The 17,154-nt window shown below is 33.9% G+C and overlaps 1 protein-coding gene across 4 annotated transcripts; it reads left to right on the top strand.

Annotated features, from left to right (window-relative positions):
* Positions 1–2,770: 2,770 nt before the first annotated feature.
* Positions 2,771–16,166, top strand: LOC116342953. Of its 4 annotated transcripts, none has more exons than XM_031770787.1 (6): positions 2,771–3,013; positions 10,411–10,524; positions 13,729–14,362; positions 14,465–14,546; positions 14,628–14,964; positions 15,046–16,166. In XM_031770787.1, exons 3-6 carry the CDS (start codon positions 13,911–13,913, stop codon positions 16,125–16,127), a joined length of 1,953 nt encoding a protein of 650 aa, XP_031626647.1. In that variant the 5' UTR covers positions 2,771–3,013; positions 10,411–10,524; positions 13,729–13,910; the 3' UTR covers positions 16,128–16,166. The 4 variants fall into 4 exon arrangements, with proteins under 4 accessions (XP_031626647.1, XP_031626644.1, XP_031626648.1 ...); XM_031770788.1 differs by lacking the exon at positions 10,411–10,524 and having other exon boundaries at positions 2,795–2,860; positions 2,984–3,013; XM_031770784.1 differs by lacking the exon at positions 10,411–10,524.
* Positions 16,167–17,154: the final 988 nt, after the last annotated feature.

Raw genomic sequence — 17,154 nt, 5'->3', positions numbered from 1 at the left:
GCTTTGAAAGTGGCGCACAACATCATATCTTTGCGTTATTTACAAATTGGGCCAATTTAGTCGAATGACGGTGGTGGTTATTCCGTAATATTTTTCTCGTTGATCGTTGTTGTTGTTGTTTTTTCTTCTACTTCGTTAAAAGAATTATACTTTAAGAAATAAATCTTGCATAAGCACCAGATTACCGCAAAAAGACTTAAATTATTGGGATGTAATTTGTTCGTTCTTTTTTCTCGTTTCAAAAACTTCGTTCGTATTTTAATTTGAAAATGTTTCCAATATTCGTCCCAAACTTGTGCGACTCAAACTCAGTCGAATGGAAATAAGGTACACGTACCGAGAAACGCTTCGACGCATAAATAACGCAGCAGAAAAAGACCATGATTCAAACTAACCACTGAAAAAGTTAACAATTTATAAAGAATTTACTGTGGATTTTTGGTGCACGTTTTTTCTTGCGCACATTTTTTATCTGTAAATTATTTACACCTAGAATGTAATGCAAATTGTTGTTTGGCAGTAAATTTTAAATCGAATCAGAGACTACCGTTTAAAAAGTATTCATTGTTGTTTTGCTCGCGTGCATTGGCTTAAAAAATAAAGTTTTCAGACAATGTAATAAGAAATTTGGAACTGGCTAATGCCAAGACACTCTTTTCTCTTTGCCCGGATCCCGATTTTGTTTTTCTTGTTTTTTCGTCGTCCATGCAGAAAATACATATTGCCTTCATCATCAAAATCAAATTTATGCGCGCAATTCATTTCAACGTTTAACAGCAGAATATCAACTAGACAAAGATGCATCAGTCACTCTGTTATCTCTCTCTCTCTCTCTCTCTCTCTCTCTCTCTCTCTCTCTCTCTCTCACTTCCATTTGAATATGCCATACATATTGACAAAATTTAATTTACAAGTTTTGCATCCCAGTTTGAATCGATTTCGGAATTTGAAACACTTATTGGCATTGGTGAAATCATTTCAGTTCGTATCGTAGAAAATCGTTCGATTCCAAGAATTGAATTTCAGCGTAAAGTTTTCCGTAACTATATCCCACCAACCATTACCGAGGCATTTTCGATTAGAATTTCTGAAAAACATTTAGATACTGTACCTCAACGATAAAAACAAAATATCACTCGCTCAAAAACAGTTCGAATGAACAATTTGTTCAAGAAAGAGACAAAGAGAGAAAAGTGTACCATTCGAAAATGCCTTGCAGTAAAAATTTATTGAATACAATGTCATTTATATTGAATCGCATTACTTCAATTTGCATAAGTTTTGCCGAACGGTTTCGCTGCTGTAAACTTTTTGTTTCAGTTTACATTGACAATAGCTATCAAAGTGCATCATTTAATTGATATTACTGTAACAATTTTACTTCACAATTCTACATTTTATTCAGTTTCCTTTCTGCATTGAATTTCCATAAAGGAAATATTATTACAATTCTCCACTGAACTCGTATGCATAAAATGCCCCAAGCAAATTGTTGAACGCTTTCCCATAGTAAAATTACTTGGTCTAGCTTTTGATGAAAGCAATTTCAAATGATGTGTTGAACATGTAGATGGCGTTTGATGTTGTCTCGACAATTTATCATGAACTTGCCACTTTTACAGTGCCATTACGACGCAAAATGTTTAATCAAATATCTTATCAAATTGAAATTGCCAAAAATTGAACGGTTTGGAAGACTTTATATATTTCCACAAACAAAATGTTTAATTTAAAAAGAGTTCAGTTTTCTTTAATACAAAAAAATCGATTCTCAATGATTTGTAACCATTGATAAACGAAAGATATCAAAAAAAAAAGGTTGAATTCAAAAGAAATTGAGAGAAAATGTCTCTTATTAGAGAGAATGAATGACTAACCGCCGATACATTTTGCATAATAATAGAATTTATAGTATACAAAATGCGATTTGAAACGAAACATCAAAAAATCGGCATCAACCATAACCTTTGTCAAGCATTCGCACCAATACATGCGCCGCCAAAATGAAAATAACAAATTCTAAAAATCTATAAATAAATTTTGAGCCGTGTGTGTTCGGCATAACGTTGTATGTTCTATCAGCTGTCCACCGTACGGCTCATACACATTCGCCGATGAGTGTGACAATGGTAAGTATGGCAGTTGCACAACAAAATGAAATAAAAAGCGGTGCACGACGATTCCACCACATGCGAACAAAGTAAATAAAAACAAAACGTCTACAAACATTGGCACAGCGCACACCAATGCAAATTAACTACACCGGGACGAAAACTACAAAACGTTTCTGCCAAAATGTGCGTGAGATATCGCGCTTTCGTGTGTATGAGTGAGTTGTTTTCTTTCTCTTTCGTGATAATTTGTCCTTCAAAATGATAATACGCATAAAGAATTTTGGCATGTTTATCATTTGAATGAAGTTTATGTTAGTGAAAATTGATCCATTAAATTGACCATTTTTTTCTTCTTGAAAACAGTCAATTTAGGAGAAATGTTGATTTAGTTTGTGTATTACAAAAAAAAAAGAACCATCGAGAGAATAAATTTTATAATTTAAACCACATACTTTGAAATCTTTGGTTTGTGGCGAGGAATACTATTAAACGAGCGACAACACCAGTGCAATTTCATTCAACGCGTATATATGTGATACGGTCGTATGTAAGACGTTTGTTGTTGACGCTTTTTCTTGCGATTCGATTTGCCCACAGAGTGGTTTGTGATTTTTGATGAACATTTTTATTTTGTTCATTTCCATTTGAGTCTTCGCTGTCGCGTGAATGTATTTCGTAGTTTTTTATTTTGTATTGGCTCGCTCAGAGAAGGCGAAATTGTAAACTTTAGTACTTTAATTGACTTTGTGAGTTTTGATTCAATTAATTTATCGATCGAACTGCAATCAGATGTTTTATATCAGAAATCAAGTGCAAATGTTATAAAAAGGTTAATTAAAATTGTGGTCATATTAATCGATTCATTTCAGGCTGATTCAAGTAGCCTGAGTAATTAGAAGGTAAGTTTGTATACAATGGTTTCTTTTGTCTTTTAAAAATAAATAGATCACTGATTGTAATTCGACTCAATAGCAGCGATTCGAATCTGAATCGTTTGCTAAATAATGAACAATTTGAACAAAAAAAAATTAAATATATGATTTGATCAGTTTTCGATGAAAATTTAATTTTTAAATTTCAACTGAGTCAATTTATAATCGACACAATCAACCAATATACTATACCAATCTATTCGTGTGAGATGCTGAACTCCATTTTCAAAAGAGAGAAACGGTAACGGTTTTTGACGTTTTGCGCACTATATTATTGTAGTTAAAATCATTGATGACCGAACTCCTTTTATTATTATTTTGGGGGAAAGACACACACAAAAATTACGATGTTAAGCTTCGGATAGAATTTGTTCGACGTATTCGACACTGACATATTGTGCATCCATAACAAATAAACATATATTTCCATCTTTGTAAATTTTGAATGTACAAAAAAAGTAATTGCGGTGACAGCATGGAATAAATACTAGAAAAAAAATAATATTCGTTGATTCGTTCGTTTTGCCGCATAACCGCTCCGCACATCGGCTGCGCCAAACATGTACGACTAACACATATTTCGTGGTTGATGTTTTATCGGCAAAAGTGAAACAAACCATAGCCGAAAAAAAAGCCCAACAACTGTATTAGTGCAACGCATCGCTGACGCGTTCATTGTTGGTGGCTGGTGTCAACGTTGTGCACACATTCGATTTAGTTTTTGGTGCTGTTCGCACTTTTTGATTATGACACAATCGGTTTTATTCGATTGCATTCGTGTGGCTAGACTGTCGCCGATTTTTATCATACATGTGTATGCGTTTATTATTCATTTTCGTTAATGTTGTGTTTCTTTTCATCAATTCACTCCAAAAATTGCTGGCAACTTTTTTCATTCGAAGGTTTAATTCGATATCTCGTTCGTTGTATAAGCGATCAAGTATTGTGGTAGTCTTTATACTCCGAATTTTTCGTGTTTCGTCAACAACAGCAAAACAAAATCGTTTCGTTTATTCTTCTTCTGCGGCGCTGTTGATCGGTATATTTTTTGCATGTTATTATTGCCATCTCACTCGGATCGGGTTTCGTTTCGTTTGCTCACTCATTTGAAAATTCATTTACGCTCCGACCGTCAACATCGCTTTACTTTCAATCGGTGTGTCTCGTTGTGAATATCATGTTGTACGTAGCCGCATACGATGCGATAGCTCTCTCACACACAATTCGCTTCCCTAAAATTGAAGTTACGAGCCAGTTTCACTTACGCTACGGTGCAACACAGTTAACCAAAATTAATTGGATAGTTTGTTTGTTTCTTTCTTTATATTTTTTTTACGATTAATTTTCTTTTTTCGTTGTTGTGTGAACAAAACATTTATTTGGAATTTGAGTGAGTGCATTTTTCATGTTTCGAACTATTTTTTTATTTATTGTTTTTATGAATTTCGGATGATTTCGGATGATTATATTTATGATTTATGGTACGGAATTTTAAAAATCATGAGTTTTTCTGAATACGATGAGTTTCGGTGTATGTCGCGACCATTAAATTGATGATGACCTTGATTCAGTTGTCATACTGTCAAATATTATGGAAAATAAGTACTTAGAATGTTGTATTACATCAAGCTTGAAGCAAGACGGATACAAGAACAACACATATGACAGTGAAAATATGAAATTGATTTTCAACCATTTCTTTTTGTGAAATTGATTTGCATCATAACGGAATCATAGCGCGAGCGACATTTTTCTTTCACATGTTTTGCATTGCAAATGAGTTTTTATCAATTCGTGTTTTTGCATTTTTTTTTTGCACAAATCTTTGAATATAAAATCATATCGATCAGTTGTTGTCAAGTCAATTTTGGCTTTCGATTTTTCGTTTCATTTTATATAATCTAATCTATGGCAATAATTCCTTGTTGATAGACTGCAAAACGCAATTGAGTTTTTTTATAAGAAAATTATGTAAATCAAAATGCACACCATGCATATGGTCTTTTGCGAAAACAAAATAAAAACAACAATTGATACAATCGAAACTGGTTTTAAGCATTTCGTGTTAATTTTCACATTCGACCAGCGCACCACCGTATTAAACATACAGCGTTGTAATCGATTTGCATTTATCAACTATTTCATTCGATAATGGCATCAAAACGATAAAGCCAAAAGAAATATACTATATCATACACATATATTTTATTTTCGTATCATGTCCCATACGACTTTCATGTCTCACGGATAGACTGGTATATTCTCTCTATATGTATAACAGGCCAAAAAAAATCGCATTCACTTCGTGTATTTATTATCTTCGCTTTCGTTGTTGACGAATAAATTTCTGCATTATTTTTTTTTTGTTGCTGCTGCTGCTGTTGTTGTTGTTGTTCGATTCTTTGCACCGTTCAAGGTTTTTTCGATGCGTTGATTCGAATGATATGTTTACGTTGCCATCTTTGCTGCGAACGTGAAATAAAGTCACTTCAGCGATGTCAGTAGCACGATTCAATGTGAACGTCAAGAATTCAACACATAAATCTATATAAATAAAAGTATATCATTCAGAACTCTTTTTGGTAAACGCTACCCAAATCGACATTAAATTTTGAAATCGAAAACAAAATTCAACTGAAGTGGCCCATGTATTTGAGGTTTTTTGAATCGTTTCCTTGTAATCTCTATTTTAAGATTTTTATAAACAGAATGATCGTAAAAAATGGAACAAAAAAAATCGGCCGAATTTCAGAACAGGCCTCATTTCAATCAGAGAAAGTTTTCATCATTTTTTTTACTCGTCTTATTCTAATAACCTTATTTAATTGAGTTTCTTTCTCGACTTATCGTCGAATGTTCAACTGATTTTATTTCATCACACACACACACACCAGTCTTTTGGCACACAATATATAATAAGGAAAATTCACAGCTGTTCATATATTTACCAAATCGAAGCAGCTTATACAATTAATTAAATTCAATTAACATTCAAGTGAAGCTGTGCACCAAAATCTACAGATTGTTGATGAAATTCAAAGCAATACCGTATTTGTTGCGATGCATTTCTAAAGCATGTGTTTAAATCGATTCAAATGTTGAAATTAAAAAATCGACTTAAAATAGCCAGAAAAATAAACGGCACACCTGAAAAAACTCTATTTGATTATAACAGTATGTGATGCTTTTGTTAATTCCATTACACCCTCATTGTTGGGTGCACTGCACCAGAGATATACAATTCAATATAAGTACACAGCATTTTCGTAAACAGCAAAACATATGTTTCAAAAGAGGAAAAAACGCGATGAAATAATTTTGAAATAAAACCACAAAAAAATTGTGTATGGAATTCGGTTTGCCACAAAGAGTATGTGTGTATTCAAGTCACCTGTACGATTGATGTCAGTAATGTCTTAGCGTTTTCTTACAGTCATTTTATTTTCGTTGTCTTTTCAATCGATTTTGTTCATTGTCTTGAATACATTCTCACTGATGTTCATTATAACTCTTTCGCACACAAAGAGGTGTTATCACAAAAAGAAAAGATATATTATTCTACGAAGGAAACCGAATCAAGTGCATTTGTCACATTCTGATTGCTTCGAAGAAAAAAAGCTAAAAGAAAACAAAAAAATATCATTGTAAAAATCGAATCTAATGCAAATTCTATTTTTAATAAGTAAAAGAGAGAGGGAAAAAGTAAACGTGTTAATCAGTTCCACTATGTGTGCTCAATGCAAAGCAATTCTTTTTTAATATCGTTACTTTGTTGCATTTTGTGGTGTCATTCGCTGTTTCTTCGCCTGATAAACCCATTGATTAGTTCAATGAACTGAATTATAGCGTTTGAACTACAGTCACTCGCTCACATGTTTGAGCATTTTCAAATGCCTTCGCTATTTGCAGGCGTTCGCGTAGCGCGTTCGCAAGCACCGAATCTATGAATTTTACTTACTTAGACAAATTCACGTGTAGTTGAATCCACACAGCGAAATCGCACAGCTACGTGTGTATGCACTAACATTTCGTTTATTTGTTTTCGTTTTACTGCAGCACAAATGTGCACTGTCGTCATCGCGTTTAATTCAATTAATTTTGAAGAAAAAAAAACACTATTTTTTCGGAGTTTCAAATGACAGCCACATCATTAGGGAAGGTGGAATTTTTTCGGTATAAACGCGTTCCGCTATTAAATAACCAATCATAATAAGCAAATGAATGACTAAGGTCATGTATTATACATCAACGGAACAGCGGTGAATAAACTGAATGAAATCTAAATGTATATTACGAAGTCAGCATAAACTATATACAAATAAAATCAGCGAGTTGACAAATGTGTGCATGTGTGCGGGTGATATTTTACACCAATAGCTAACTAGAATTCGTAGGCAAACGAATATGAGGCTCGCGTATTAGCAAATCAAATTCATAATCAAAACAATGAAAATTGCGATTTTAATATTTGCCTATTCGCATTTTTTTTTATTTGTGATCGTATGTGTGTGTATGTTGTTGTTATCTTGTGCACTTCTAGAGTTGAATGATACACGATTGAGTTACGCAATCGTGCTTTGTGTTCGGTTTTATGGTTTAATTTTAGCTCGCATAAAGTTCTCTGTAATCACAAATGAAGTTATAAAAAGCAATATCGCAATAAATGATATGTATTTGCTTTTTTTCAATTTATTTGATTGATATCAACCACGCTCTGCTCGCACTCCATTTAAAGCAATGTATTGGGTTTCGAGCACGCAGATATGCTGCTACCTGGTATCTCAAAGTTAAGCTGCTATAACGCATATGCTTCTTGCAAATGAAGAAGAAGAGGAAAGCAATGTCTTTACATAGGGTTGAACTTACAAATGTCAGAGAGCAGCACAACTGCAGTGTTCAAAGTGCGATTGCCCTTCGAGATCAACGCTACTCTGAAGTATGTAAACACAAAAATGAATCAAATAATGAAGTAGGAAACAAGTGCATAGAATCAAAAATGAATACCAACCGAAATACCCAAAATAAAATAAAACGGAAAATTCAAGGACAAAATTAACAAAAAAAAAAAATTTGCGAAATAAAGTGCAATTCAAGACGAAAAACAAATCGGATTTTTGTTATATCATTTTGCATACATTTGATTGAATTGCGGAAGGAAAAAAGTACAATATCACGTTATTTTAAGTTTATGATTATTCATCGATCATCTCTTTTTGCTTGCAAGTACAGCTCATTATTATAATGTGCCATGTAATTCACAAAAACAAGTGCCCACAGTTCGTATTTTCCCCCAATTCACATTTGCTGTGTCGGCAATTGAATCATTTGTGATATAATCATTGTCTGTTTGCAAACTATTAGCACAATTGAGTTGACATTAAACTTGTCCGCAGTGGAAGGCAATGAACAGAAAAAGAGCATGGCTTTAAATTACAGCACGAAAAATGTTTATTGGCACGTAGTACACAGTGTGAATAACAGACAAAAAACACATCAACAATAGGAGAAAAACGGTGGCGTTTGGCATTCAACCCAAAAGCCAAATGCCTAAGGCCTGAAGAAATACCGACGAGTCCAAAATGACGACGGCACACCAATAAAAACTAGCAAAATGGCCAAACACCATCCATGGTTACACAGATTTCTCGATGGAATTTGTGTAATTTTATGCTTACTTTCCGTAGGACCGTAACCTTGAAAAATAAAATGATTTTTTTTTTCATTGCTGCTGTTGCGGCTGTTGTCGTTGCGAAATGTTATGTTCCGTCGGCTATAGTTGCAACGTCTCGCAACAAAATTACCCATTTCTGTGTCAGTGTGTTCCATCATTATTACTCATTCCTCTCCTTGTTGTTTTGCTTCTTCTTTGTTTTTATATGATTTTTATACGTTGAACGCAATTACAGACAGTCAGCGCTCCGAGCGCACCGGAATGTAAATTCGCTTAGAATGAAAACGCAAGCAACTATATAAACAAACCAAATGGAGCTGGAGAAGAAACAATAAACAAATCTCATGCCTATACGCGCATATATGTAGGTTTTTCTTGTATGAATGAGAAGAGAAGTCTTACATTTGGAATATACACACAATTGGGGCCGTTGTTTGTTATTTCGTTGTTCTTTCTTATTTTCGTTTCGGTATCTGGTTTCGATCGTGTTTGTTTACACCATTTTGGCTATTTATTTATTTTAACATTTCGATTATTCCAAAGAATCGTCCAAACTGTAAACAGATTGTGTGCTAAATAGAACGGGTACATATAAAAACAAAAAAATACACTGACCAACCGAATTTTGGCATAAAAATTCCATCGCTTTTGTCTAACATGAAATCGAAAGTGAGCATTTTTTTCGTTTCGCTCTCTCATCTCGTTCTTGTTCATTCTCATAGATACACACTGTTGACACTGTTGTCAATTCATTTTATTTACCGTTATGTTGTACAACTTTACTAGTTTTGCACGAGAGAGAGAGAGGGGGAGGGGGGAGAAACAGATAACGCTACCATCTTTGCGTTCATTATTCATTGGATCAGCAATAACAATCGATTGCTGAAAGAAAGAAATAAAAATTGTTTACTCGACATTTTATTATGCCTTCATGAATGGAACACATTATTCATAGTCGGATGTTTTTTTTTATCGCATTTTCCGATTTCGATTATGCAAAATTGACTCCGCTTTAGGTCGAAATTCAAATAAAATCGAACAATGGATTGGCTTGCAATGAGTTTGTTTTTTTATTTCGATAAAAGTGACATGCTCAAATTTCATGACCGATGTGAATTCAATTCACATCCAATTGATTTGTTCAAATTGCAACGACAACGAAAAAAATAAAATAAAACATATTATCGCTTCCACATCCGAATCGTTTTCGAAAAAAATATTTGCATTCCTTTGTGATAAACATTTCAATCATTTACAATATTCAGAAAAAATACGATGTGAGTGAGATGAAAAAAAAAAATTCTGCATCTAAAATTATCCACACAAAAATATCCAATCGCACTGATGTCGAGAGAGCAAAGAGAAAAAAGGCCAATGTAAATAAAAGTACGCACACATGAATCATCGTTTGGTAGTTTTTTTTTCATTCTAAATGTATTTTATGCATTGTGTATTTCTTTTTTGTGAATTTTCGCCTTTTAATCACTTTCACACAGACAAACCAATACGCACAAATACACACATAAAACGATACCAGCCCATCAAGCGAATTCAAGTTGTTATTGCTCACGCAAGCCTCTTCATCTACTCTCCCTTTCCACGCCATCCTCTTTCTCCATCTCTCTCTCCGTCTCTCTCTCTCTCTTCGTAAATTTTGTTTATTTTTATTTCGAATAAGTTATCTCATTCACAGGCGATTTCTTCTTGAGCTCATCGTCAAACGACGTCGACTACGACGACAACAGCAACCACGCCGAGTAACATTCACAATCGCATGCCATTTAATGAGTCGTTCTCTTCACACTTTGTATGTTGTTTATTCTATAATGTTCAGAAACGCAATTCTCTTAACAAAATATATTTGTAACAAGCATTACGTATATTATATATACTTATAGATATATTCAATTTGAATGCAAAACAATATTTAATCTACGGCAAATTATCTATGGCAAATATTTTATTTGACATTTTTATTCTACATTGTATTGTGGTGCGTGTGTGTTTGTGTGCATTGTCGTCGAATGTACAATAATTTGTTTGTTGCCAAAGTTATCACTTATCAAATTTGCGCCTTTTTGCAGCCTATTATTATCACGAGATTTTCTTTTTATTCGTTGCAATAATATTTTCAATTCGAGTTGATAAGCAAATTTTTCGCTGCTAATGAAAAATGTATTTTTAGAATTTGTTTATCGTTTTTTCGCTGTGAATGCGGTTACATTGTTGTTAATATGGTTTGTTTGATAAGTGAAAAAGAACTTGATATGCTTCTCTGCTAATCATGTTTATCACCATGGCAATTATGATTATTTCATTGTATTGTTTTCACACCTTTTCATTCAGTTTTCTTTTGTTTTCACCAATCGATCCAAATCATTAATTTGCATTTACGAATTTGCATGTTTTCTTTCTTCTATTTCTTTTTACTTTTTATCATGCATTCAAATATAGACAGCACAAAAATACATGTAAGATAAAAAAAACGCAACGGCTTTAAACGGATAAAAATAGCGAAAAGGCAAAAAAGAACAATGCTCGTAAAAAACAATCGGTTTGCATAACGTAAACAACAACATTTTGTGCACGCACTACAATCGCTTGCAAGAAAGCGAAAAAAATAAACAGAAATGATTTTAAGAATTTCGTCGTTTTTTTTCTTCATTAATATGTAAATGAGCAGAGAGAAATAGCGAGAGAAGTGGCAGAAAAAAACTGTCGCGTAAAATAAGCACACATATTTAGAACTTTTTCGAAGCAAAATAAAAAAGCAACAATAATGCAAAAAAAAAAAATAATACGTTCAGAGTGTTGTTGGTCTGACCATAGCGAAGCTGAAAGAGTGGGAGATGCATGAAAATACGTTGTTATTTTTGTTTAATTTGTTGTTTTTCTTTCATTCTTGTTTCAATCGCGTTGCATGAAAAACAAACCAGAATTCATTTCAAACAAATGTCAATCGGTTTAACCGATTCGGTTAAGAGCGATTTTCGTTTTTATGTTCATCCATTCATATTTGCACATGCACACACACACACACAATAACATTCACCGTGACACGTTGATTATAAATAAATAGCGAGAAGAATGGCGACCGATAAAAGGCAATAAATTTGTTGAAAATGACGAAAATATGTAAACACCGGAGTGAGAGAAAAACTGTATCGAAGTGACTGCCAAATGAGCACAGAGGGAAAACGAAGAAAGAGAGAACAGAGAGAAAAAACATGTCAAAAAATTTATCATTTCGGCTGAATGAACAAGCGGCAGTGTCGCTGCATAACTTTTTATTTCTCGCTTGGCCACTGTGCATTGCAACATAAAAAAAATCGACGTACATACTGTAAATCAATCCATTTTTCATGATATCCATATACTCCAAGTGACTGATGCATTAATGCTTATGGAAAGCGATTATAGAAATGTAAATATCTCACACCTTGTGTATGCACAAACAAGCATTACGGCTGCTAATTACTCGGCAGATCGAAAGACCACAACACAAAACCAATAGTATCAAAAACAAGCGCGCTTAGTGCTTAAGTAATATTCAATTCGTGTATTTCGTGCGCGAGTTTGAAGCAAGGCAAACTCGCAAAACATACAAATTGTAATTGCGTTCCGAATTGGATACGTATCGACAACAAAGTTAAAATGCAACTCATAATAAATTTAAAGTGAAAAAAAAATGTATATATTTATATGAAGAGAGAGAAGAAGAAAATCTATTTTTAGTCTACGCTTCATTTATATTCGCAATCGTTGTCGCCGATTTTATGGCCAATGCGCGAATCAAGCGCGCGCCCATACACAATGCTGCTGTTGTTGTTTATAATACCACTGTGACTTCTACTTCTGGCCAATCTCAAATTTGCCATTATTCGTGTGCAATTTCTACCATTGAACAAACTTGAATAGATGCAAATTGTGAATGTACGCGGTCGTTGATTTCTCACATTTTCATAAGAATTTGACGGAATATATTATATATATATATTTCCTCTCTTTTGGCTCATTTTCAGCCGTTTTTTAAAAAAAACAAATACTTTGTTTAGTTTGCGTCTCTCGTTCAAATGGATTTGTTAAAAATGAGCAGCCATTAAATATAATCCGGTCTGTTTTCGAAGCGAGCGTAGAGAAAGAGAAAGAGAGAATAAAGTGTTATCATCGTTGCAGCCGCCGTCGGTCGTCATTCGTACGACATACGGCATGAGCAGCAAATACGTTTACCACCTGCATTGAGTTTTTTCTGTATCTTTTTCGCGCAAAACAAGTCCATAAATTAAATAAGTTGGCTGAATGCATGTATGCGAGCGCACACACCCACCAAAATCCATGAAATTAATTTTTATTTAAAAACAAATTGAATACGTGAGTTTTCGAAGCTTGCACAAAGTTATATATATATTGCCAGAAAGAAGAGAGAAAAAAAGACACGCACACAACATATGTCGATTTTGTCTGGTTTGGTCAACATATTTTGCAGTGAGTTTTTGCATGTATGTGTATGTGCAAGCCAAACTGTAAAAACTGGTTAAGGAAAATGTATTTGTGCGCTTATTTTGTAAAATTCATTTAGTTTGCTTAATATTGAAATTATTGAGAAGAAGTAAAATTAACAACAAAATAACCCGTTCAAATTCAATTCTTGCCCATTTCAATCGAATTGAGAATATTTGGACAAATAGTCCAATCAATTTGATTATCCAATATCATAAGCTCATTCAATCACCGTCAGACAATCGAAATGTCATTGTAGCAATCAAATGCAAATCTCAACCGATTTGATTGTCGTTGACAAAATGTCAAATATTTTCTCGATTTTTTAAATTTATTAACTGGTTTTTAATTACTAGTTTAAATTTCATGACCAAAACTGATAGACAGGTCATTTTAATTGAGATATAATTTATATTCAAAGAATCATTCTCTTGTATGCGCTTTTAAATTGATGAAACAAACAAATACATTTTGAGTGACTTCATCTCTTATTTTTCTTTTTCTTTTTCAGTTCACCACCACCGATCGATGGAAATACACATGGAAAATCTATACTAGCGCTAAAATGAGCGATCGTTTTGAGTTGATTCAATAGAACGACGGTTGTTGAGACTAAACACCACAGACATATAATAATAGTGAATTTTGTGGTCAATTCGAATGTGAATTTAAACACAATTGGACATTTGTAAAATGATTAGCAGTATCAGTCCGAACCACGGTGTTGATAGTTATTCGGTGTCGTATGCTCAGTTCAATAATAACGAGTACTTAAATGACAAGAATCTGAATTCGGTGCAAAGTGATCATTTGCAGCGCATAACAAAAAAATTCAGTGAACTGGGAAGCAAAATGGGGCCAAGTGATATTAATTGCGATTCAATGGTGGTTGCAACGCGTAATGATTGGTCTCCGGATACGGCAAATAAAATGACAAATGACGAACGATTGAGCCCAAGTACTGAAGATTCTGATTCAAGCGGATCATTCAAGCATGGCATTGATCATGCTGCAACGTTGATTGATAAAAACGACGAAAAACCATTGCCTGATCATCATGCGCGGCGACCAATGAATGCTTTTCTGATTTTTTGCAAACGACACCGGGCAATTGTCCGCGAACGATACCCAAACTTGGAAAATCGGTAAGCTGGAGAACTATTTCAATGTGTTTATGGAAATCCAGTTTTGAGTTGAGTTTTTTTTCTAAATATTTCTTTTTTCTATCAATTTTTTATTTTGTGCAGGGCAATTACCAAGATTCTAGGAGATTGGTGGGCTAACTTGGACGAAACCGAGAAAAGCAGTTACACCAATTTGGCCAAAGAAGTGAGTAGCTTAAAAGTGTTTGGGAATGACCTTTTTTTCAATTTCTTAAAAAATAAATTTAAAAAAATCGTTCGTCCCTAGTACAAAGATGCTTTTTTCAATGCAAATCCGGATTTTAAATGGTATAAATTACCAGCACCACCAATTCGTACTGGTTACCAACGAATGTGTAGCAATGATCGTCAGAGCAGTTTTTCGGATGAAAATGGTTCCGAGTGTGACATATTGTCGGCAAAAATTCCAAAGCGACATGAAAACTCAACGGTTACCACATTCAAACTGGCTGATGAAGCACAAATGGGCGGTTTAAGCAGTTTAATGGTATCAAATGAAAATGGAAACGGAAAATGTGCAAACAATAACGACGACAAATTCATCACTAACAACATGAAAATTGGTGATGGTGACGCTGAAAAGGGTAATTGATAAAACAATTTTAAATTCATTTTATCGTTCAATCGTATTAAAAACAATATTTTATTCTCCTTTGCTGCAATAGACGGCGATATTTCTGATTTAAAGGATGAGTTGCATCGTGTGTTGGGCGAGACTCGTTCATTTTTACAAACCACAATGAAAGAGTACGAGAATTCAGATGAATATTCATTTGATTCAAATGCGACGACCAATAACAACATTCCACGAAAATCGTTCCACAGCAGCAGCAGTACAGAAATGAAAAATTTCGAATTCGATTCACCAGACGATGATGTAAATGGTTATGATTCGGTATTCGGGCCGAAAAAATCGTCACGTGCATGCAAGGGAAAGCGTTATATGGAATTCATGAATGCCCAAAAATTGAATGTGATTGGCAAACGAACAAAACCACGTACAACATCAGCCTCATCATCGTTGTCATCATCGCCAACTGAACAATCCCATGCTCATCATATGCACTCGCTCAAGAAATCAATAAGCTGTTCTCAGGCTGGCCAAAAATTCGATTATGATCACACATTCGATCATTTGTATGCAAATCACAGTGCAATCATTTTGCCATCGACTGCAGCCATAAAGAATGAGACTGATGCCGTTGACAAATCGATTGGCAGTGAAAATCCATTGTCACCGAACGAAAGTCGAAAATTCGATGTTACCGAATTTGAATTGGATCAGAAGATAAACGCACTGCGTCCTCATAATCTCGATGAATATTTGGTTCGAAAGCAAGATACCAAAAAGAAGAAGAAAGTCAATGACAAACGTTCATCGGGCAATGGATATCGTAAAGTTCATAAGGTTGCCAAAACAAAAGCAAAACCATCGACAAATACTGCACACACAGTGACAGCATTGAAAACATCTAAAGAGGCCAAAGCACAGCTTGCAATAGTCGGTAGCCAAAAACGAAAAGCACGCAAAGAGAGCATTACACGTCGTGATGTTCAACAAGTCACCGCGTTTGTACAAAGTTTTTCAGCCGCACTGGAACCACAAAATTTCATGCCAATGACATCGGTGTCGGTACCGATATCGATACCATTCACCAATCTTTCACAAAGCACCACAAATCGAAATTCGGGTCTTTTAATGCTGGCCACAATGGCTGAAGTGGCTGCCGCCAATTATGCCGTTTGATTTTCCGATCGAATTTCAAATGCTCAAAACGTAGAAGAAGAAAAAAAACACCGTACATTTTAATGTGAAAGAGAAAAAAGAAACATAGAAACCTCATCATCATGCCTCGACTCCATCATGTGTCAAATGGTCACAGCAAAGCTGTGATTTCAAAAAAACAATTCGATATTTCGCTAATGAGTGAAATTTTTATTAAACGAATTAGATATATACCATATATTGCTTAAGAATCTATCGTATGAATGTAGGTGATCAAGAGATTTTCGACCGCTCCATTTCTTTTTTGAACAAATATTTTATTCCAAGCAAAAAACTTTTTTTCTATTTTTCCCTCACAGAATGTGCCATTGTGCCTACACATCGAACATATTTCGCAAAACAAAAATAAAATACGCGAATCACGATCATTTCGTTGAAGAATGAATACAAAGCATTAGATTTACAAAAGAAACATACTATATGTCAATTATTATCACGTCATTTGAAGAAACTACAAACAATGAGAGATATTTATGTACTTTCATTTTCCATTTTGATATGCAAAAACTTTTTCTAGAATACTTCATATAAATCGGTTCATGCTTGATCACAGTTGAAATGAACACAAGTCTATGTATTGCTTCACCATTGTCTTGTTTTATTTTTTCGTTTTTAATTTTTTTAAATTTATTTATTGATATCATCGAAGCGAGATAAAGAAAAGGTTTTTCAGTCATATTATTTTTTCTTCTTCTTCTTTAGTCTATCATTTGTTATGAATATATCATTAAACTTAAGTTGATGAAACCCAATTCTATTGAAATAATCACAACGAGTGCCTTATTGAAAAAGACACGTCATATTATATTAGAATGTAAGTGATTCAAAAATTAAAAATTTTAATTTGTTACAAAAAAAATTATTATAGTACTTTCCACTTGAAATGATGAAAATATAATTTTTTCAAATGCATTTACCACAATATTGACGCTTTTTATTCGAAATTTCACTGAATTTAAATGTCTTTTTAATAAATCAATGCGTTTCA

Source organism: Contarinia nasturtii, unplaced genomic scaffold, assembly GCF_009176525.2.
Source record: "Contarinia nasturtii isolate CC-2019 unplaced genomic scaffold, AAFC_CNas_1.1 Cnas_scaffold_928, whole genome shotgun sequence".
In the NCBI taxonomy this organism is placed as follows: Eukaryota; Metazoa; Arthropoda; class Insecta; order Diptera; family Cecidomyiidae; genus Contarinia; species Contarinia nasturtii.
This window is presented reverse-complemented; position numbering and strand designations above follow the sequence as displayed.